The 24,550-nt window shown below is 47.6% G+C and overlaps 1 protein-coding gene across 1 annotated transcript; it reads right to left on the reverse strand.

Annotated features, from left to right (window-relative positions):
- Positions 1-10,749: 10,749 nt before the first annotated feature.
- IDS (iduronate 2-sulfatase) lies at positions 10,750-19,657 on the reverse strand. The gene is made up of 9 exons (XM_044427496.1): positions 19,485-19,657; positions 17,790-17,926; positions 16,733-16,910; positions 16,540-16,628; positions 14,942-15,142; positions 13,613-13,783; positions 13,127-13,253; positions 12,311-12,484; positions 10,750-11,733 (listed from the first exon to the last, which is right to left on the reverse strand). The coding sequence occupies exons 1-9, from the start codon at positions 19,618-19,620 to the stop codon at positions 11,243-11,245; spliced, it is 1,704 nt and encodes a 567-aa protein (XP_044283431.1). The 5' UTR covers positions 19,621-19,657; the 3' UTR covers positions 10,750-11,242.
- Positions 19,658-24,550: the final 4,893 nt, after the last annotated feature.

Consider the following 24,550-nt stretch of genomic DNA (forward strand, 5'->3'; position numbering starts at 1 on the left):
ATTTGTCTTGGGATCTGGAAGGCTGGACCCAGGGTGCATGAAGACTCATCTCCTTCTGTGTGGGGCTGCCCATGCCTTAAGATCTGTGAGAGATGCTCCGTCACCCATCAGTCACAGAGCTACAACTGGCCTTCTTGGTGGCCATGCCCAGGCTGTGGAATACGCATCCCTTCTTTTGCCGTGTGGCTACAGCATTTTGCCATGTGGTCAATCATTTGGCTTGATGGGTTGAACAAGGATGGTGAAGATTTCCTTTATATCCTACCATCTTTTCTCTTAAGAAGAACCCTTCTTCATGGTCCTCCTCCTCCTCTTCCATCTTTTCTCACGACAACAGCCCTGTGAGGTGGGTTGAGCTGAGAGTCATGGTCTGATGCAAAGTCACCCAGTGAGCTTCATGGCTGCCAGGGGGACTAGAACCTGGCCTTCCCAGGTCCCCAGTCCAAATTACTCTCCAGGGTATGAGCTGCAGAAGTTCGGCAGGTAAAATCAGACAGGCTTTTCTCTGCAGGTCAATTTCCCTCCAGCACCGAAGGTGGGAACCTGCCTTCAGGCCAGACCAGGCCAAGCCATGTGGCCTGATATCCTCGTATCCCAGGCAGGCGGGGAGAGGACTTTCCAAGCAGCAGAAACTTAACCATAGCTTGGGAGAGATCCGTAGTGATATCCTGTGCCTGAACCTTCAGGTGGCTGCAGCGAATTGGAGTGTGTTTGACCATGTCAATTGCAGTCTTGCCCAGTTCTATTCAAGGCTGTGGCTTCCTTGATGGAGTCTCAAGGAAGAGGAGGACCACCTCATATTTGGTCCTCCTCTTCTTCTTCTGCCTTCGAATTTCCCTGGCAGGATGCTCTTCTCCAGCGGGTCTCTCCATCTCATGATGTGCCAAAGTAGGACAGCCAAAGTTTTGTCGTTTTTGCTTCTGGCGAAAGCTCTGGCTTGATTTGCTCTGGGACCAACATGCTCATCTCTGTCGGCTCGGGGGATTCCAGTCCTCTTTGTTCACTGTCCAGTTTTCACACCTATTCACAGAGATCAGGAATGCTGTGATGTAGATGATCCTGGCCTTGGTCTCCAGTGAAACATTCTTACATCAGATTCCCTTTTCTAGTTCTTTCATTGCTACCCTTCCAAGGCTTAGTCTTCTTTGAATTCTTGGCTGCAGTTTCCCTCTGAATTGCTGAGTGAGTAGAAATAGCCTGCAACATTCTACAAGCCCCAAGCATCATCAAGGGCAGCCCCACACAGGTGAGGCAGAAGATCCCTGTCGCTAGAATCCAATGGTCCTCCAGTGGACCTCATTTCCCGCCCAGCAGCATCAGCTGCATCAGATGTCGCTCTGCCCTGCTGATTTCATTAGACACTTTGATCCCACCAGTGGGACAGCAGAAGGATATAAAATAACAAGTAATAATGCATAAAACACCCACGTGGCCATCCTGGTAATAATCAGAATACGAGTTACTTGTGCTGGGAGTTCATGAGAGTCTGTAATACCGATAGTGGGAAATTTGCAATGGTTGCATCTTAGCTGCTTTGTTCATCAGGTACTTGACATTGCCAGGGTTCGGGGAAACAAAAGATGCTCCACCCATTAGACAGTAGGAGAAGAAACCCTGGTCTTCAATAGAGTGTTTCAAACGACCATGTTACGATATACGGAGGCAGAGTTCCATATCTTGGGAGTATGGAGATGAGAAGTATATATTTTTTTTCCTTTCACATTGGGACAGAAATAATGGCTCTGTGTTTTCTATTTGGGCTGAGACGATCACATATTGAAATGTGTTACTTTATATCAGCATTGGCCTAGTGAGTTGGCGAATCTATGTCATAACAGATGTTTGAATAAATATTCGCCAGGTTTTTATCTCCAGAACTACTGTATAAATGCAGTGTTGCGTAGCTTAATTTCCTTGAGAAGGAAACATTTAAGAATAAAGGCAGTACTGATCAGAAGGCAGGATGACGCTTTCCGGTCTAGTATGTAGATAGCTATGCTTCGGTTTCTCAGGGTGCGAGCCAATGGGCCCCCCAGCACTGTCTGGGGATCACAGGATTCTCTGGAGCCCATTAAGAGTCCCCTGAGTCAGGGTAGAGGTAACACATTGGCTGTCTCCCCAAGACAGGGGGAATGTGGGCCATGACAGGGAGTGGGAGGAAAAAGGCTGGGGCCACGATTCCTGCTGTTGCCCCAAACTGAGGAGGAGGAGGAGGAGGAGGAGGGGAAGGGGAAGGGGAAGGGGAAGGGGAAGGGGAAGGGGAAGGGGAAGGGGAAGGAGTGCATGGGGTGAGGTACAGTGGCATCCATCTGCCGCTGCTGTGCCTGACTCCCGCCATTGGATGTGGTTAAGCCTCCACATTCGAGTTCAACTCTTCGTGGCGTCAAGGGCAGGGGTGATGGGACCGCGGCCTTAAAGGCTCTGCTTATCAGCACTTTAATTCCAGCCTCGCCACACTGCCCGGCCTCTAGACAGGAAGAGGGGGGTGCACTTGTGTTTGCCATCCTTCAAGAAGGAGCCCATAAAAATGCAGTGGAGAAAGCTGTCGTGTTGCAGCCAAAGGGGTGCGGGGTGGGGAGATATTTCCATGAAGAGCTATTTGTTGTTCTCACCATCAAATATTTATAATGATGCCAGATGTAGGGAAATTATTACAAGGAGAGTTCCCCTGTTTGCCTCCTTACTGGCCAGCTGCCAATTTCCACAAGCTGTAAAATCACGCTCTAGAGCACGCGTGATCCTAGGAGTTGGCACAGCCTGCCCCGTTTTACCTGCGAGCACTCGGAAGACCGTCACACCGAGGTGGGCTCTGTCTTTTCCCTGGAAGTAGGTGCCACAGAGTTTATAGGACCGGCACAGTACAGTCTTTGCCAGCCTGTTGTTTCTTCCTTCACTGCTCCCCTCAGATATTTTGGACTTCAACTCCCATCAGCCCTGGCCAGCATGGCCAATGGTGAAGAATGCTGGAAACTGATGCTGCAGCCTCCTCTCATCCCACCTGTGAACACACCCCTCTTCCACGTCTCCAGGGCACATTTCTGCTGTCAGAGAAGCCGCTGGCTCAGTTCCTTCCAGGGAGTGGGCTTGGCCCTTGGACTCAGAGCTCCAAGGTTAGAGGACCCCAGTGCGGCCCCTCCGAAGAATCCTACACACACACACACAATGCCAGGATTACAAGAAACCCAAGCAATACACTAAGCCAAAGCAATGAGAAACCAGAGCATATCAAAGCATCAGCACATAGAGAGACCAAAACAACCAAAAGCCTGCCATCATGTTAATATCCAGATCAACCAATTAGTGTTCTGACAGAAGGCCTGCTCGGAAAGGGAGTCCACAGATGGGGAACCACTGCAAGGAACGCCGTCTTGCCAGGGAAGAGCCTTAGCGGGTTTATTTGTTGGACCTGATTCATTTTTAGACCACACAATAGCCAAGGGCTTTCTGGGTGGTTAACAAAAGTCAAAGGTTAAATACATAAAAGAACAGAACCACATTTAAACAATGGAACAGTAAATAACAATAAACAGTAAAATCATAGCAATCACAATCCAGCTGGTGCAGAAGTACAGCAGTGGTACAAAATAACATGCAATATTAAAAAGTAAGATTAGGAGTTAACTAAAACTCTGGGAAAATAGAAAGGGGTTTGCATGGTGCCAAAAGGAATAGCGAGCAGGCGCCAGGTACACCTCTTTCAGAAGCTCATTCCACAGTTGTGGTGCCACCATGGGAAAGACCCTTCTTCTGGTGGCCCTCTTCTTTACTTCTTTTGAGAGGGCTCCTGGAGAAGGACCCCAGAGGATGACCTTAGGGGACAGGTAGGTACATATGGGATGAGGTCGAATGAGCTGCGCAGGGCTTTAAATGCTAGGATTAATGCCTCAGCTTGGATCCAGACTTCAACTGTGGGCCAGTGCAGCTGAAGGAGGACTTGGCCAGGTAGGCTTTCATGAGCCAGTTCCCCATGAGTGTCCTGGCTCCCCTGTTTTGAACCAGTTGGCGTCTCTGGGTTGTTTTCAAAGGCAGCCCCCACTGATGATCTGAGTAGACCATCGAGTCTGACTCCCAGCTCCAGCTGGCTCCACTCAACATGTGGTTGCCCAGTCTTTCCTTGAATGCCCTCAGTGGTGGAGCCTCCACTTGGAAGCCCATTCTACATCGTAGGGGTTCTAACCATCAGGAAGGACTTCCTGACATGCAACCCCATTGGATCACATCCTTCCCTCCACCACAGGGCAGAACAGGTCACAACCCTCCACTGTGTGACACCCCTTCACATACCTGCTTGACACTAAAAGGAAGGCATCTTCCACTTTTGCTGATATGCTTTTAGACTTTTTGTTAGCTGGTTAGGATATAGTTCTCCACAAAAGAGCAAGTTATCAATTAAATTAAATTAAATTAAATAATTAAATTAAATTAAATAATTAAATTAAATTAAATAATTAAATTAAATTAAATTAAAAAGTCACTTTCGCAATGCAGTTAATGCACCAGGCACCTTATTTCTGCAGGTGTATTTTTGTTTTCTGGGATGCTATGTGGAAGATGCATCCATAATCGTACGAATTCAGACTTCCCTCAGACCTTACTGCAGCCAATGCGGGCAGCGCACATCCGCAAGCACATGTGGCACTAGACAAGCCAGGTCTTCTTGCCGCTGACTGTCAAATAAAAGTGACAGGCGTACACGAGGCAAATATTCTTTGCGTTTCTTGCTGTGCGATTCCGTGGGCTTCCTTCTTTGTTGCCTTACTGTCCTCTAGTGGACAATTCTGTGTACTGCAACATCTCCCAGCGCATAAAAGGTGCGAGACGGTCGCGTTTCTAAGGGCTTTCCTTTGGCCAGCTTTGGAAATAGCAGCCGTGGGCAGGGGCTCTCTCTGATTGCCTCTCATTGTGCAAAGAATACCCAGTGTGGACTTTGGGTTTGACAGGTACCGCCTCATTCAGCCCCTGTTCTCAGGCCACCTGAAACCATGTGCCCCAGCTTTCTGTCCCATCCCAACCCAATAATGAACTTAGAGTGGCTACTACAGCTGCCTTGAACAGCAGCAACAAGAGGGAGGTCTCTCTAGTGCTGACCCCTCATCTTTGGGATGACCTCCCGACTGAGGCCAGCCCGGTGCTGACCTTGTCATCTTTCCAGCACAGAGTTAAATAGCTGAAAAGGCTTTTACAGATATTTTTGGATAGCCACAGGCTCATCTCATGTGTTTTAACTGGGCAATTTTTCATTGTAAGCTGTTTTAGGCGGGGTACTATTTGTATTTGGAAAAGGTTTTATGGCAGTTTTGTTATATCATTTTCATGAACTTGTGTAAACTGTCCAGAGCAGCTATTGGGCACTATAGCGATGGAATGATGAACACCAAATCAATAAATCCACCACTTAGATTCTGAAGAGCAAGGGGAGAGATGCACTTTAAAAATCAGTTGCAGTGGCTGTTGGGAGGTGGCAGCAGGCTGGAGGGTCTTGCTGGTCCTTCTGCAGCCAGGGTCTGTGGCCTTGCCCATTCCCCCAGTGGCTGATGCTTCGTCTGGGTGGGTGGCTTTGCTGCCCCTCAGTACAACCAGGGGGCAACCTTCCCCTGGCCTGATCCATGCACATAAAGCACCCTTGACATAAGCAGGGTCAGTACACTTCCCCAATGGTCCAGAAGTTACCACCTGCTTCACTGGGGATAGTCATGTGAGTGTGGTGGAAGCACCGGATGGCATCTTTGGATTCAACGGACAGGTGCTGGATGCATCCCAGAGCATGAGCTGGTTGTTTGTTACTGATTTAACTCCCCTGCCCAAATTAGCCAAAAAGTCTCTCTTATACATGACATGAGGCCCATGAACACAGCTGGACTGGGGACAGGACAGAGAAAGAGTTGGAGCAAGAAGCAGGAGAGAAAAGAAAAACAGGGGGGAAAGGAGAAAGCCAAAGAAAGAGACTGCTTAGAAATGAAAGGGGCAGACCTCCCTTTGGAAGATGCGGCAAGGTCAGATCTACAAGGGTGCAGATGCCATTCCGGGAAAGACCCACTGCAAAGGCTCCCAGCCTGTGCCGCTCCAAGGAGCTGGGGAGCAGGCAGGCGGTGGCATCTACTGCCCCTCGCAGCCCCCCCACCTGGCCCAGCGTGAGAGGAAACTGAACACGCTGGTTGCAGTGACGGGAAGGACAAGGATGGGCTCCTGTTGGGGAATGGGAACCTGGCAAGTACTGCTGGAGACATCCTGATAAAGCTATAGTTTTATATTTTGAATTTAAGAAATTTTAGCCTCCCTTCCTACAACCCCTGAATGGGAATGAAGATGGAGCCTCAAGATGCATGAATGAGTCACCAGCCAGCTAATTGCTTCCTCAAATGAACAGCACAGCCAGCAGGGGGGTTACAATGTATCCAGTTCAGATCCATATCATGTATCAATTTGCTAATCACATTTGCCTGTTGTTAGCACATCCGGGCACCAATACTGTTGCAACAGTATCTGCCAGCTGCTGCTCCACTTGCTATCTAAATACTAAACCTGGTTACTCTTTGTCTTTATGGAATTTCCTATCTCTGACTGTAAAAGCAAACATTGAAACCTGTTCAAAAATAAAACAGTCAAGAGTTGCAGAATGTATCTGTCACTCAAGAACCTGAAGCATGTTTTCCTGATGATTTCTTGATACTTCTGTGTTGTCTTTGTGTGCCTCTATACTGTTCTTGCATATCACCCATTCAAAGTCTCCTTCCTCTCCCTCCCATGTGTACCTGACCCCGACTCCGTAAAACACTCTGTATAGGCTCTTTCCTTGTAGTCAGTCTTAAACTGGCTGCCTCTCAGTGCTGTTGTATTTAGAAATTCCTGTTTGATGTTAATAAACTGTTGAGTGCTTGACCGTGTGCTCCCTTTTGGATCCGGACATTCATTCTTTGCTGGTCTGAAATCCTAACGGTGCCCAACCATGCCTACCCTTGGCACTAGCCCTGATTCCAGTTCAAGTCCTGACAACTCTTAGAACCTAAGAACAGATGTGCTGCATTGAATCAGACCAAAGTTTCTTTCCAAAGAACACTCTCAGGAAAGGGATTTTGAAGATACCCTAAGATTCTGGTGCTCCTTCGAAGAGGCATTCCTGAACTACATAGTCCAATGGCTGGACTTAGGCCGAGAGTGTTCCAGATGCGTATGCTGCATCAGAGCATTGGCCTAGCACTGCAATGGGGAACCTGCAGCCCATGGATTAATTGTTTGGCCCTCAGCAACATCCCGTTCTATGGACACTCTGGGCCTATGCTTTGTTTTTCAAGCCGATCACTTGGGGAACTGCTTTCCCTTCCATTTCGTGTGCAGCTTTCATCAGATCCAGAGGTGCCAGTTTGAAGAGAACTAGTTTAGAGCAGAGCAGACTGACTTTCCAGCATAAAGAAAGCCATTGCTGACCTTCCTTCAGTCCAAACTTCCAACGGTCCAAAGCTTAAAATCATGCTGATCCCATTGTAGCACAGAGAAAGCCAGTGGTGAGGAAACGTTCAGCCCACCTGTTTGTTTGCCTTTCTGTCAGCCCGGGGTACTCACAAAGCACAAGTACTGTGAGCTCCAAAGCTCCTCCATTTATTCAAGCCGGAAGGAAAGTGAATCAAAACCAAGAAGCACCACTGCATTTTTCAACATATCATGCAGCAGAGGAGAGCATGTAATGAAGCTCTGATGACGCCTGCCAGCTATGAAGGGTCCAGCACTCCGAAAGAAGGCTTTCCTCATTGGTTGCCTTCCAGATATATTGGGCCACCATTCCCAGCCGAAGCAAAGGAAGTTGCAGCCCGGCTCATCCAGAAGGTGCCAGGTTGTGGGCAGCTGTCCAAATCTCTCTTCTCCCCCTTGCTCCAAGCTCTCTGCACCAGAGAAGCAGGATTCTTTCTTTAAAACCTGGGATCAAAGGAGGAATTCTTTCTTGGAGATAGCATATCGTTCCCACAGGAGAGCACAGAAGTGCTGCTGTAATTCCAGCAGTCAGGGACTGGAGCTGACCTGGCTTGCATGCTCTTTATTGACTGAAGCCCATTTGTTGACTCTGCTTTCCTGCTTCCTACTTAAAAGTCTCCAGCGCAGCTGTTCCTAACTTGCCAGAGAGGTAATAAATATTGCTGATGCAGGCACAGGCCGGTGCACCAGCTGTTGTCACGAGGAAGAGGGTCAGCAGTAGCATCTCATTTATTTCGTGAAGCTTGCTTTGCATTCTCTCCCTCTCCAGCCATCCAAGCTGTGTGTTTTTATTGCTCAAGGTGTGCACTTGTTTGTTATCGGAGACCATCTTGACCTAAGATGAACACACCCTGTTCCACGGGCAGGAAGCCATGCTAGAAAATGAGTGCATGCTTCCCTTCTGCCTTCTTCACTACATTTTGTTAGTTCTTGCTGGAGGAAGTGGGAGAATTTGCTTTAAAAGGAATGCTACAGTTAACAGTGTCCCAGAAATTGAGACACCCACCCCCCCAAAAAAAAAATCTGGGTAAGTAAAGCAGCTAAGGACATATTCTGGAAATTGAGAAGCAAGTCAAAACAATACTCTGTTTTGACAGACTTTTTCCATCTCGGATCAAAAACCTAAAGTTGGCACTGTTTAAAAACAGACCAGTTGTTCAAACAGAAAGCTCACCACAGAAAATTTTCAAATGTCGTATGTAAGGAACAAAGTGAGGAAATGGCACAGGCTTCAACAGAAATATCTTGCAAACATCTACCCAGCATCTCGGTTTTATTTTAGCTACTGCACCATCATCTCCCACTTAAGAAAGGGAAGAGAAAGGCAGAGCAGTGCAAGAAGCTCTCCCAGCAGCCCAAGTCATCTGAGAACTTCCATAAAATTCTACAATGAGGCAAAAAAAAGTAACTCCGTGGCCCTTTTAAAGGTTGGCAGCCATCCAAGAACTCACATCCAATCAAGCACTGCCCTGTTTCTATCAATATAGCTTCATTTAAGCTAGGGATGTGCAAAAGAGCTTGTAAAAGAATCTAACCTGAGCACCATTAATACATGAAGACATTCCTTTCTATAGCAGCTGGAAAAATGCTGGAAAGCTATCAAGAAGCTGAAAAGCTATCTTAGCATTAAAAACTTAATTGACAGCAGGAACAAATGTCTCTCTGTTCAGGTAGGGAAAATGCAGTGCAACTTAGAGCAAAAGATCTTTGTAAAGGCCATCAGACAGAGTGATGGAACACTATATTGGAATATTGGAAAGGGAAGCGCAATATTGGAAATGTTTCGCCTGCTCTATAAGTCATACCTCCAAAGTCCATCTGTAGTTCTCAAAAGGTACAAACTTTGATTTTCCATATTCAGTCTTTGAAGCACTAGCCTCTGAATAACAGTTGGACTTGGTTAGCAGATATCTAGGCCCTGATTTGTAAGGAGGAAAATGGAGCAACCATTTATTAACTAGAATGTTTTCTGATTTCTGTTGTGGTTTAAATCCAGGAACACACTCAAGAGCAGCCCACAAATCCATGAAAGCAGAATGGAGTTTCCCCTTTGAGGACCCCGTATATCCATAAATGCATGAACACTGGATACTGATCCAAAGTTGACCAGTTCTCTCTATGTGTCATTTGAATGTCAGTCCTTACACCTTAAGACTTCAACCTGCAACGTACATAGCTAGCATGCATTCACATATATTAATAACAAACTTATTTTCAGTGCCATTTCTTATGTAACCAAAGCAGCAGCACCCCCCCACACAAGAAGGAAGTGTGAAAAGAAGTTCCCATGCCAAAAAGCATATCGAAAGGTCATTTTGACCAGGATCATGGCACAGGATGGATTATACCCCACATATAATAGCCCTAGCCAGTTACAATTCAACTAGTTAGAAAAAGATACGCCCATCCCTGAACTACATGTCTAGGGTGCAAAGGTATGCAGGTTTGTCAGAAAAACATCCTGCAACTCCAGGCACTCCTCAGCCGGCCCTGTTACACAATCAAGCAGTCCGCTGTGGCTTAATTATGCCTCAGTGGGTTGTGGCATGGGGAGGTGGCCCTCCTGAAGGTTCAAGCCACAGCTTCAGTCTGTCCTGTCTTCTGAAGTCAGCAAGAAGGGGTTATGGCATGGTTAACAAAGCACCCTCAACCATAAAAGAGCCCATAGCTTCTGGCTGGTTGCCACCTATACCAACAACTCACCCTCATTAAGGTTAGGTGATGTAACAAACCACGGTTGCTGCTTGAATATTCAGGAGCTGCCCAGCATGCTTATCATGGCTTAAATAAGCTCCGATGGGCTTCAGTGAATGGGTATAAACAGCACGATAACCCACGCCCAAGGACTGGGGGTAGATTGCCTTTGAAACATGGGTTACTTAGCAGTCCCAGTTGCTAACGATGAATATCCCGTGAAGAGGACCTGCAGATTGTTGCTGGGTTGTGAACTGCAGGCTGGTTCACCATGCTTTGTTATCTTGGGGAAGTTCAGGCCACATAACCCATGAGTGCGGCGTCAGCCACTGTACCTTCAGTCACTGTCTGGTGCTGTCTCTCTTAGTCCCTCTGCCTTCCTTTTCCTCATGTGCCAGGGTGCATTCCCTCACAAGTAATTTGTCTGGGGCCATGTACTGACTGCAGTGAGGCTGAGAGCCAGAAGGCAGCAATGCTTGCAAAAATGCACCAGTCTACACGACTCTTTCACTTTCTCTCTGCTTCTCTCCCCATCCTCCCCGGCCCCCCATGCTCAATGGTAAAACTGTGCTCAGGATTCAGCGATGGTTAATTTGAAGTCTGTTTGTTTATTACTCGTAGATCAATATCCCATCTACTTTCATTTCAAGGAGCTCGGGGCAGCATTCTCAATTGTACTTCTCTCAATCTTATCCCCACAACAACAGCCCTGGGAGGTAGGTTGGGCTGAGTCTATTACTGGCTCAAAGCCACCCAGTTGGCTCCATGGCTGGGCAGACTAGTCCCAGTTCCATGCTCTTAACCACTACACCACACTCAGTGTGTGGGGTCTTCTTTTTCTAGCACTTAAGAAATCAGTCAAAGTTCACAATCGTTATCTCCAAACCTAATAAGAGTGCGAAAAAAGAGGCAGGAGTCTTTATTCTTTAACAATGAACAAATATCATTAAAAACACACAGCAGGCTCATGAATACCTGCTACAAAGACAACTACCATGAGAGAGATCTCTTTGTGTATATGACATACTGTCCCTGTCAACTCAGTAACAAAATCCTACAGATGGGAAGCCAGTCCCCCAGTCTAACACTCCAAGATATCACACAGTTTCGGGATGAGATCCCCATGCAGGATGCTTTTGTTGTACATGTTATGATCTTGGTTGGGGTCCATATCTACAAAATACAGCTCACCTGCATGGACATCAGTTAGATTGACCTTAAAGTTGTTGGGATTGAATCCAAGCCATAAAGTACACCTGTACACAGCCGTGCGTATTGAATACCCCATCACTCTTATATCTTTAAGTGCTGGCAAGTCAGAGTTCAGCTCAGGAACATCTCCTGGACGGGGGTACTGGCTGAAAGCAACAGGGGTACCAGATTCTTTTCCTTCATCACTGTCCTTCTCTTGTCCTCCATCCACGAATGGGAAATACTGAACCATGCTGTGTCCCTCAGTGCACAGCGGGACCCGGAATGACGTCTGGGGACACAAGGGTGGAACTTCTAGTCCAGCTAGCTGAGCAAGTGTTGGGAAGAGAGACACCAACTCAACGATTTGTTTGGGTTTCCCTGGATTAGAAGAAAAAATACAAAATAGAGCTCAACAGATGGCGTTATTGGGTGGTAACTGTCCAATGACACTACCTTCAATTAAAAGAAAGAAAAGGATCTCTAGTATCTTGGGAGTAACTCAGTAAATTGGTGTAGCAAACATTTTCTGAGATGTAAAAACAATCAAGTGCATCTCGTGATCCCTGCTGTTAATCAAAATTTGAACACCTGTAATGGAACTTAGACAGGGTATATAGACTGTAAGGTTGCTCTTTAAATACAAACAGACATCCTTTAGGAAAAGATCATTGTTTTGAAGAAAAGCGACAAAATTTCCTCTTTTGAGATGGTGCATGCATCTTCCATCATCCGATGTATTCCCCCCTGTACAGGAAACACGGACCATCTGCTCCATCCTTCCTTTTCTAAAATTGAATGCATTTGAAAATAATCTGTGTGTGTTGTGATGGAGTGGGTGTTGACTGATGCCCAAAGTACTAGGGGCAACGTTTCAGCAAGCAAAAGTTGCATTTTGTTAACAAACCATCCTTTAAACATTGCTATTTTTAGGCTATGATCAATGCTGAAAACATACCTGGAGGCAGACGGCTGAAAATGCGGGTGAAAGGATCAATGAAAGGGAAAAGCTTTTGTCCTGCATGAGGGCGGGGAGTCGTCATTCCCGGCACGTAAAACATGAGTGGCACACGGGTCGCAATGTCAAAATTGCTGTACTTTGCCCATTCGCCATGCTCACCCAGCGACCAGCCTAGACAATATCAAGAATCACTCAAGGAAGACGAGCACCGTCTCCATCTCACGCAGCAGCGCAAGTGGTGTTGCTTCTGGAACAGATACTTCCCACCCTGCTCATGAAATACTTACTCACATTAAGGCTCCGCAGCAGGGAACCCTCAGAAAACGCCACTGTCCCTCCACCCACTTTATGATTAACACGAGTATCTGGAGGCAAGCAAAGGTTGCTCCACCCTCAATTAGCAGAAGGGTCTTATAGCACTGGAAGCGTCACTTCGAAGTCCTTTCCTAATGACCCCTTGCATGGAATTCACCTTTTTCACAGCTGCTCCACTGCAAGCCAACATCCAGCAAGTTACCCACCACAGCCCTAAGATGTCTTTCCTGTCCAAAGAGCAACAGGAAACTCTGAAACCACCCCAGTTAAAGTCAAGATGCTTCTACGTGGGCAGCAATCACCAGACTTGGGTAGAATTCTGCACACACCTGCAGTAGCTGTGCAATCTTCACCTGCTTAAGGGGAAGTACACAGAAGCCCGTGACCTGGATATACCGACTGTGTTCATGAGATCCATATGTACAGAAAGAGAAGGATCCATCATGCAAATGCATGCATGTAGCGCTCAGCAGAGCCTCAGAAGCACAAAAGGCTCACCGTGGTCAGATGTGAATACAACCATTGTGTTATGAGAAAGTCCAGCATCATCCAGGCTGCTCAACAGTTTCCCGACTAGCATATCCAGGTAAGAGATGGATGCAAAGTAGCTCTGGCGAATCTTCCGCTAGAAAGTGCATTGAAAGATGGTCAGTGGATTCCCAACCAGGCTGGTGTCCTCCAGATGCCTTGGACTCCAAATTCCATCAACCCCAGACAGCATGTTTCTCAGGGATTATGGGAGCTGTGTGCCAAAAGCAACTGGGAGGCAACAGGTCACCTACTTCTATGCTGAGAATTTTGGTAAGCTGTTTGTGTAAGTGCCCACGGTATTTTTGAATGGAAGATGAACTGGATTGTCTTATATACTTGGTTGTCTTATTAAGGAGAATGGCTTATGTTTTGTTATTATTCAGATCATGTTATGGCCACAGATCATTAACTTACACTTAGCTGAAGAGTGGAGAAAGCACATCAGCCACCTACCTGGAAGTGCTCTGGAACTGGCCCATAAGGAAAACTGATGTTCAGTGCTTTGACATCGTCCCTGCGCCTGATGTCTGTCCAAGGATTGTAAGCCACAGAAGGGAGTCCTTTAGGAATGCTCGGATCTGGGGCCAGTGTGATGTTTTTCAAGGGATACAATTTGAGAAACCCCTTTAGTAGAGAAGAAGATTTCAGAAGAGCAATTGCAAAGCTTGAATCTGCATGGCTTGGTTTTCCATTGCATTTCTGCACAATTTCTCAAAGCAGAGCTACATATTACACTCAGTATGTGCCAGCAACCAGGCTCTGCCCATTGAGCAGTGTAAAGGTTCCCCACTTAAAAGGAAGGATGCCAGCCACACGCAGGAAACCCATAATATCCACAACCCTTATGGGAGCCCTGCAAAGGGAGACTACTACTAGTAGTAGTGGTGCTGATGGTGCTGGTGCTGGTAATAGTAGTAGTAGTAGTAGTAGATTTCAGATGGTGGGGGCTGAGCCTACTAGAATGGTGGCTTGGCTGAGTCATCCATTTAATTTGGAGCTGAGTAGAGACTTGAAACCAGAATTTTGCAGCTTGTATACAACACTTGTAGTCCCAACAGTTCATGACAGCTTTGCACCCTTCTAGGACTGGCATGTTAGTCATCAACCAGTCAGATATTGTCAATTGACTACCTATTATTTGTTAATAGCTTAAATATAATGTATAATTTTGCTTTATACCTTTTTTTTGGGGCAGCAATTTTCTAGAAATCAGGCCTATTGAACTCTGTAGCTACATTCAGACATCTCAATAAACCATGGTTTCTTGTGATGGGAACAAACCTGTTCAAATCTTACATGCTCCTTTACCTCCTTAAGGAAACGGTGGTTTGTTGAAGCAAGCCAATTATGCTTCACCTTAACTACAGTTACTTGAAACAAGTCAGTTTCATAACTCATGGTTTCAAGTTGTCTTGATTCAAACAAACCATGATTAAAATTAACCACAACTTGTCAAGTTTAATAAGACGTAGTTGAGCAGAACTGGATGCTTCCAAACTTTACTTCATGGCCATGCCAGAAGAGAAAAGCGGAGCGCCGAAGCCCAAGCCTTACACAGACTATATTCCTGAAAACAACCAGTAAGTCATAACATGCACAAGACTGCAAAATACATTTTTCAACAATAAATGAATATTCAAGTTCCAGAATAAACACCTAAGGCAAGAGCAGATTTGGCCCCCAGACCTGAGGTTACACACAGCTGCTCTGCACCATCGTCCCAAAACTTTCTCAAACCAAAACACTCCTTTCAGGTGGGTACTTTCAGCCACACACCCTCACCTGTGGGTACCTGAATGGGATATGAGGTTTGTGATATCCAACAGCCAGGAAAAAATTGTTCTTGCTTTCTTTCATGACTTTCAGTAAGCGGATGGCTTCCTCCGTGCTCTGGATATCTGGCAAAGTCCCCTCGGGCATCTCCGAAACATCCACCGGGCAAATAAGGTTAGCATGCAGCTTTCCATCCTTCCCTTTGCAAACCTTGGAAGAAGGACAGTTGCTAACAAAACACATTAATCATAAGATCCAGATCACAAGGAAGGAAGGAAGGAAGGAAGGAAGGAAGGAAGGAAGGAAGGAAGGAAGGCCCTCTTCCTGTGCATCTCAACTCTCCCCGTGCCGCCTCAAAAACTAACTTTTCTTGGGAACACAGGAAGTTGCTTTCCACCCAGTCAGACCAATGTTCCATCTCACCTGGTACTGCTGGCTCAGACTGGCAGCCATGCTCCCGGAACTGAAACTGAGACCTCCTGCATGTAATGCAGAGGCTCTGTCCCCTGAACTACAGCCCTTCTCTTCAGCTGCGGCCTACAACCTGCCCTTAGACAGCCCTACTACATAGGTCATTGGGCCATGCACTACCGGAAGCTGCTTTCCACTGGCTGGGTTCATCTAGTCCAATACTGTAAGCACTGACTGGCAGCCATGTCCTGCTTGGAGAAGCCAAGGGTGAAACTTGGAACTTTCTGCATGGGATCATTATTTCACTAGGGGAAAAATATTGCAATGCAAATGGATTTTTTTCAGTGTACGTTTTATTAAAGTGTTTTAATTGCTGTGTTTAGTATTTTGCATCAGAAGTTTTATTGATCTGGGGCTGTGTCAAAATTCATTCAGGAAGTGCTCTATCACTGTGCTACAGCCCCTCCTCAAACAAAGTCTTACATAGGCGCATCAGATGCCTTCTTAGCCCGAGTCGGCTCCTAGGCCAATATTGTCAACACGAACTGGCAGCAGGAAGTCTGCAGGGCTTTTCCAAGCCTATCAACAGATGCTAAAGACTGAAGCTGGGAGCTGCCGCATGCACCATCAGCGTTCTGTCACCACCCGTTCCCTTTCGCTTATCCTCTTAAACCTCATTCCCAGCAGTCACTAAACTTATGGAAATGGTATCCTCCCCTCCTTCTGCTAAAACCTCCTACTGTGGTTTCTCTATTTTAATTTGTATGATCAATGGAACACTATTTCATCACTAATTTTAAAGGCTGCACACAAATTAGAATCTAATCTAATGTAAAACCTAACCTAACTTAAAAGAGGGCTGGTGTAATAGGATGATTAGGAGCACAAGACTGGGGCTCGGGAGACATGGGTTCTAGTCCCCGCTCAGCCGTGGAGCCCGCTGGGTGACTTTGGGCCAGCCCCAGACTCTCAGCCCAGCCTACCTCACAGGGTTGTTGTTGTGGGGATAAGACTGAGAGAAGCAGAAAGAGAATGATGTAAGCAGCTGTGAGTTCTTTGAAAAAGAAAAAAGTGGGAAATAAATCTAATAAATAAAACTAGGTTCTCTGCCATAAGATCCTTGAGAGTGGTTATCTTGTCTATGAATCACCCATGTATAGCAACAGTATCTATACACAGCAGTGGTGTCTGTTCACCTGTGCATTTTCGTATTTTTCCGAGGAAGGATGAAAAGCCGGGAAAGACCAGCTGTATGGATAGTCATCTTTGTAGTTGGATGAAATCCCTGAAAAAAGAAGGAGAGAATGCCCCAAAGAGAGCTCATGCTCAGGGAGCAGGGAAGCCAATCCCAGCAGCTTCCAGGCATGCGTGACCCGACTCAGAGCTCACCTGGGTGAAACACTTTGCCCACCGACATGGTGATGTAGCCGTGCTCCTTGAAATACTGGGGCAACGTGGTATAGTTGCCAGCATGCACCCTCCAGTAGGAATCAAAATCGTAGAGCCTGGTGGTGTCAGGCCTGCGCCCGGTGAGGAAGGACACTCTGCTTGGGGCGCACACCGCTTGCTGCAAGAGAGGACAGGAAAGGGACCGTGGATCCATGACCGTGAACAGCCTTGGCAGCGGAAGGCATCTTCAGAACCGGGTCCATGAGTAGGTGATGGAGACGCCCCAAGAGGCAACACTGGGCTGGCTGGAGGATGCAGCGCCCGGGGGGAGGGTGCTTCTGACTGCCACCAACCAAGGGAGCAGCGTGGGGGCAACAAGCTTCCTCAGTGGTGGCCCCCCTCTTAGGTCTGCCTGGCACCAACTCTAATATCGCCTCAGCACCAAGTGAAGTCTATCCTCCATGGCAGGGCACTGAATTGGTTTTGTGTTGTGTTGTGTTGTGTTGGGCATTATGTCAACTGCTTAATGAGTCTTATCATTTAATTTACGTATGCTACTGCAGTGTTGCAAATCTGGCTTTTAAACTTTTCATTGTAATGTTCATGATGTTTTTATTGTTCTTTAAATTTAGGATTGCATTTTATTATATTTTATAAGCCTTTGTAAACTGCCCAGAGTGCTTCAGCAATAATAGCAATGAGTACTGGCCTCAGTAAATTAATTGCAGCTAACAATCAAAAGCCAATGTTTGGCACTGAATAGATGGCAAAGTCTATGCCAGGCAAGTCTCCTGAGGGACAGAATCCCTCAAACTGTGTGCCAACACTGAGAAGGACCTTTCCTCCAGGCACCGTCTACCTTGCTTTTAACGGCAGGAACACCCAGAAGCGGGGATGGGGCGTGTTGGTTGATAAATGCCAAGCACCGGTAGGCTGATGCAGCTCCCACCAAGTGGGTTTCTGCAAAGGAAGAACCAAAAGTTTGCAACGCGCTTGGAAATGGGGCAGCAGCTAAACATTGAGGGAAGAACTCTTAAAGTAAGGGTACCTGACTTACTTGTGCAAAAGCATTTTGGAACACAACGCTTCTCGATGCCAGCTGGTCGATGTTGGGCGACTTCACAAGGGTGTCTCCATAAGAGCCCAATGCCGGCCGCAGGTCATCCACGATAATGAAGAGCACGTTCGTGCCAACTGGAAAGCCACAGAGGTGAAGGACACGTGCTTGAGCACAATTAGTCAGCTCTAAGTGGGGAACAATGATCATAGCGGAACTCTTCTGCAGCTATTTTTAACTCCTTAACTCTATTAGAAAACCAGCAGCAGATCAACACCCAATGTGGAATAATACCATTTTAAAAGGATTAACACCAGAACACTTACTTAAGGGATGCTTAAGCAGTATGACAAAAGAATTGCAGGAACATTCGGTCACGATGGGCACAGCTTATAGGGCATGATTTGGGCTTTATAATAATTTCATCTGATCACACTTCATGTAGGTCAAGCTTAGCCAGACCTAGTTCACAGATTACTACTGGGAAAAGACTACTCAAGGATTAGCCAAGGAAGCTCATGTGAGCATATCTGCATTCACCTTTCCAAATCATGCAAGGCAGTTTAATCCAGCAAGCTTTTAGTAACTTCATTTCATATAAAAATATTTATACATCATTTTAAACCACAGCTTTGCAAACCACCTTGCATATTTTGCAAGTCCTGTTGCAAAAAGACACTTAATAAATGCATGTATTAGTTGTAGATCATATATGCCAAGAGCTGGTACTCTAAAATTGTGATTGTAGGATCAGGGAGACCCAGGTCCCAATCCCCCACTCAGCCACAAACTTCATGGGATGCCCTTGGGCCAGGGGCTTGTGACAACCTAACCTACCTCACAGGGTTCTTGAGAGGATAAAACGGGGGAGGAACTACTAGGTTTTCTGGAAGGAGGATGGGATATAAATACTGCCATGAATAAATGCCCAGGTGGTGCCTCCTTGAAACTGAGGACCCCCCTCCCAAATCCTCATTCCTTTTCAGATCTGCACTCAGATCAAAAGCAAATGTTTGTACCCTGCTTCTTCAGGTACCACATCCACATAAATGTTGCAAGGAATCTAGCAGGCTAAAAGGGGTCCGCACCCCAGCTCCTTATGCATTTCCAAAAATAAAAACTGGTCACAACACTGGTGCATCTCAAAACAAAGCAGCCAGTCAACGTATTACGAAGGTGCGGAGCAGAGGGTAGAGCACTAGTCGTTTTGGGCACGTGGGGGTCACCAGCTCCTTTTGGGGGCTCTTGAACAACTCTGTGCTAAATAAGGACCTAGGAAGGAGTTAAAAGGAGCTGGGCACGAAGAAGAAACTGCAGCCGAGTTGTCTTAAACAGGGCAGCAAAAAGTACCAGCGCCGACCTCACCTGGAAATCTCAACTAGCCGCGAGCGGCTCTCCTCGCAGTCGCCTGGGGTGAACACCTCGCCGCGCAAAAGCCCGAGAGATCCAGGTCTCCCCTGGCGCAACTGCCCTCGAAAGGGATGCTTCACCGCAGGGTTCGAGCCCCTCTCCCCACACTTCACATGTGAGCCCCATTGCTGCGGACGCCCCAAGCTTAACGCATCCGCAGCGCTGCCCCTCAAGTGCCCTTTCCCAAATCCTCGCCCTCTGCTCCCCAGACGGCGGAAGGCGCCCTCTCCACTGCGCGCCCCGCCCCGCCGGTCTCCCGCCCCCTCGCCCAGCTTCCAGCATCACCTGCGGGAGACCGGCGGCGGGATCTCTCCGTCCCGACGGCCCCAGCAACCCCGGAACCAAGCAAGACGCCGGCGACGCAAAGCAGCCGGCGGAACTGGGGCGCAAGGGCAGCTCGCCTCCGCCGCTCCGGCCCCATAGCCGGGCAGCCGCCCTCGCCGCGAGGCGCTCCCTCCCGAGACTAGGGCGGAACGGTCTGGGAGGGCTCGGGGCGCTCCCGCTCCGGAGCGGAGGAGGAAGCGAGCGCGGGGCGGCGCTCCGAAGCGCCACCCCGCGGGGGGCCGAGCGAGGGGCCGCTGCCGAGGTTTGGGAGATGCGGGCTGAATGGCGCATCCCGGCGGAGACCGAGCCAGCCGCGCGCTTGGCTGGGAGGGAGCCCCGTTGGACCCCGCGGCGTTTACGCCGGAGTAAGCGCCTCCGGGACACTTTGGCTTCGCAGCCGATCTCGTCCCGGGCTGCCTTCGGGCGGACGCGCTGCTTTGCTCGCGGAGACTCAGACGGCGCAGAGCGGGGAGAACGAATCCGAGCGTCTCTGCTCGACCGGGCGCAGCTTCTGAAGGCTCCCTCCCCGGTTTGTCTGAGCCCCCTGACGTAGTTGAGGAAGTCAGAGCACAATCCTATGCACGTTTAGACGGGGGAGGACTACAGCTCCCAGCATGCCTCAACCAGCATAACTAGGCGGGGCATGCTGGAAGCTGTAGGCCTTTTACTTTCGTCTAAACGTGTGTTAGGATTACGCCTTAAGCGCGTGCTTTGTTGTCCCATTCCACGCATTCTCCCTTCCGGCATCTCTGGTACTTCTCATCTTGTTATATGGGGCAGAAGGCGGGGTGGAGGAGAGAGGTTTGCCCCAGGGTTGTTGCCAGGTGCTGAAAAAAATCTGGGCGCAAGCCGGTGGCTCACAAGTCTGCAAATGCATGCATGCATGCAGAGCTAATTGCTGGTCTTTTTATGTCAGGAGAGAAGCACAGTAGATTGACTAGTCATCCAAATAACCCAAATACGAGTCCCTCGATTAGTTTGCGCCCCGGCCCATGTCATCCCAAGCTAATGGATTTCCCTGCACCCCCCAGCTTCATTTTCATAGGCGGCAGATGGAGACTGTGGCATGTGGAGAGAGAGAGTCAACATTTCCTTCCTCAGCCTAAAACCCCCCAGAAAATTGGCTCCATGGAAATTCCACGAAGGAACCCCCGCCCCACCCTCACCCCTTTTAGATATCCACAGCTGTGGAGATGAAGTCCGACAGGCTTGGAGAAAGATTGGGGGCCAGAGCTCCAAGGGGCAAGGCCTAGCAGTGCCCTGGCGTGCAGCCATTCTCTTCCCTGTAAGCGCCTCCTCTGCGCTGCTCTTCAGTGCTGCCGATTTGGGTGAAGGGGTTTGGAGAGACACCCGGCTCTTTTTGCCTTCGTACCTCCTCAGCTTGGTTTCGGGGTGCCGTGGCCTTGCCTCACCACCATCCATCACCAGGTGGCACTCATGCCCCATTCACAGCCGCTCCTCACGCGGCTCGATCGGATCACAGTGGCTTGGCATTTGGGGGGTTTCCAAAATCAGTGCCGTGCCCTAGCCCCACCATGCAGAACCGGCGCCCAAGGAGTGGGAAGCAAGATCTTGCAAGCTGCTTCCAGGCCTCCATCCAGAGATGCTGACCCGACTCCAAAGAGCTGATAGAACAGCAACCACCTGAACGGAGGAGGGATGCTCTTCCTTTCAGCAGCATTTGCCTGCATTCTTTCTACCCACACGGGGTGGGCAACTTGTGCAGCCCAGATGTTTTGGCCTAGCATTTTGTCAGCTCTTTGCAAGAGAACCAATGACGAGGGATCATGGTAGCTGTAGACCAAAAGCACTGAAGACCCACAAGTCGTCAGGCCCATCCCTGCATCTAGATGAGGAGTGTGCAACTTCTATTTAAGTGCATGTGGCATATTTAAGACATTTCTGTGCTGCTCAGGACAGCTTCCAATAACTAACAGAAAAATGAGCAATAAAGTCAATGGCGTGTTTGCACACTCTAACCTACCCTGCCCTGGCAATCAATCCTGGAGGGTAGTTCTGTGAGCAATCTGCAGTGTGGCAAACCATGTTTGTGCACCTCTCCCTCCCCCTCGTTCCCTTTTGCACTCTTTCCGTAACACTTTCAGTGTTTTGGGAAGTGTAAAAGTGTGTCTCACCCACTTTTTCTGGGCAAAAGGAGTTGTAACAACTAGTTGTCAGCTGGTTTCCTCTTAAAATTCTTATTAAAGTAACTTTGATAGAGCAATTGGGGGGCAGAGTTGGACTGGGACATAAACAGTTGTATGTTCCAGCCAAAAACCAATCATTGCCCTAGTTTGGCAGCTAACTAGTGATCAAAACTCCCTTTCTCCAAAGAAAGAAAAGAAAAGAAAAGAAATTGGGATGCACATTTGCATTTTCCTGTACTAGCATCTCAGCAGGATAGAGTGAAAAATGTGTGTCACAGACAGAGAGAGAGAGAGACTGTAATCACTCCATCCACTTTTTGCAAGCAATGATCACACACCGTTACTTTTTCTTGGCAGCTATGAAAAAAGTACAGGAGGGAAACATATTTGAGGCCTTGCTGAAGCACTGGCTAGGGTTGGGACCCCCACTGAGGCTTCAAATAGCTCCGCTTGCACAACTATAAACCTCCTCTGTTTTTTTTTAAAGAGCAAATCTATTTGTGCACACTGAGTGTACGATTTTACCTTTTAAAGAAATGATCTGACAAGGTGATACTTGAGAGCTTCGACAGGGTTGACATTGGCTGGCCAACCAGGGGAAAACGAAGGTCAACAGGAAAAAGGCCTCCAAAGGTTCAAAAATGGCTTGTGTGCACAACAAGCCAAGGCCAGCCACCCGAGTGCCGCTTGAGCAGCAGATCGCACTGATGAGCGTCTGGGCAAGTTGGGGAAGGATGTCTTCGCCATTCTGCCAAGCAGCTCAGCAGCTGCTTCCTGATGCCCGGGATGAGGTTGCTTTGGACAACGCGACCATCCACCTTGGGTACCACAACCTAGTTACAACCTTTGGGTTGTCATGGTGGCCTGTTGCCCTCAGACAAGCTGACTCCCAGTTTACCAGAAAGCATCGCACAGGCCCAGTGCGGGGGTGATTTTTAATAGTTAGCCAATGTCACCTTTTGCAAGAGCTCTCATGGACTGTCATAGATAGGATGGCTTGGAGAGCCTTCATGAATATGGTTGCTATAAATCAGAGACAACCTGGCAGCACAGAGGTTGACAGATCATCAAACTCTGTTCAAATGAAATGAAGCTGCTCCTATTATCTCCTATTAACTGCACATTTGCTCTTGGAGCCAACAGAGAAGGTTGCATTCCTGGTTACATTCATGTCCTGCTTGTGGTTTTCTCTTGGGCATCTGATTGCCCAGTGTAAACAAAAGGTCAGACAAGCTGGGCCTTTGATCTGGTCCAACAGGGTTTTTTAAAATGTTCTTCACAGACTTTAAAAAAGCAAGCTATCGACTAGATATGGGAAATATTTAGTTCTCCAGCTGCTGTTGGATTGCAACTCCTGCCAGTGGCTACTCTGGCTAAAGCTGGTAGGAGCTGCAACACTCCAGTTGCGTTGGAGTGCATCTGCCTCCGACCATCTATAGATAGCAATCACATCTAAAATGTGGGGCTCTGGATTGCATTTTCCTGACCCTCTCATTTCTCTTATCCATGAGACACCTGAGGACACTGGAAGTTTAGCAATGCAGGATCAGTTTAGCCTTAATTCACCCGCCATTCTCAGAGTTCTCACAATTGCATTCCTCCAGAAAAGGAGCTATTTAATGCTATTCCGACAATTGCTTCCCCTTCATGCACTTGGCAGCCTGGGGAATCAGGAAATCAACCAAGTGCATGAGAATTATTTACAAAAACTGTCTGGGAGGCATCTTTCATTTCATACTGGAGCTATTTTTCTTCTCTTTCTTTCACCCCCCGTGACAGCCAGTTAATATTTACATTATACATTTTAAATGTAGGTTTATATTTCTGGGTCATTTCTGGCTGACAGGATGGCAATACTGCAGGATGCTGATGGCTGGCCAAACTTGCCACTGTAAACTTTGCAAGAGTCTGCCGTATTCCCAGTTATCGGTGCAGCCGCATACCAGTGGAACCTTGGCTTTGGGGACTTTAAACGTTCCAGGTATAATTTCATCTCCCACAGCGTTTCTGTTTCTTGGGACTAAGTAAGAGATGATGGAAACTGTTGCAGTGGCACATTTTTAACAGCAGGTGCATATCATGACAGTGTGCACACGTAGGCCAGAGTCCAAAAGATCATACCTTATCCTCAATGCATTAGGATGAGCGTGACTGTACTCCATACAACATAAACTCTTATTGCGGTATCATTTCCATACCACCTAATAACCAGGTTCTCCGGGTGGTTTAAAGTTGCTGGGAATGGGAGGCAAATGCAGCAGAGAGTTGCTAAGGATAAGGCTCGTTTGCAAGTTTCTCATCGGAGCATCTCCCTGTCACCGGTTAGCAGGGTGCTGGATTGGACAGGCCTTTGGCCTAAGCCCAGAGTGTTTGCCTTCTGTTCCTAATTGTGATGCAAATGGAATTTACATTGAAGGCCTGAGCTCATTACACATGCTGGTCAAACTTTGCCATCTTCGTTATTTAAGACACATCTTTTAAAGTACCCGTGGAGTGTTTTTTTATTTTATTTTTATTTTTTGTTTTTATGTTTCTGAAAAATGCATGAGCTTTGCTCTCAGAACTGCATAAGCAGCATGCAGAGATTCTCCTAAACCTCCAGAACTGGGTTGAGCCAAAGGCATAGCTTCGGTGGAGAGGCAGATTTGCATAAATTTGCCACATTTCATTAGCATTCTAATAATTAAATGATAAGACACTCTTGCAGTTGCCTTTGCTCTGCAATACGGAGCCATTTCCCAGGAGCAAAGCACTGAAAGGTGCAGGCAAAACCCTTCAGTAATATATTCCTGAATCAAAAGCACTCCTTGCAAAACAGCAGCCCAAACATTAACAATTTCCTTGGCTTAAAAGTGAGCATTGTGCATTGACTTCTTCATT

The sequence above is a fragment of the Varanus komodoensis genome, unplaced genomic scaffold (genome assembly GCF_004798865.1).
Source record: "Varanus komodoensis strain SLA01 unplaced genomic scaffold, ASM479886v1 scaffold18_3, whole genome shotgun sequence".
Lineage (NCBI taxonomy): Eukaryota > Metazoa > Chordata > Lepidosauria > Squamata > Varanidae > Varanus > Varanus komodoensis.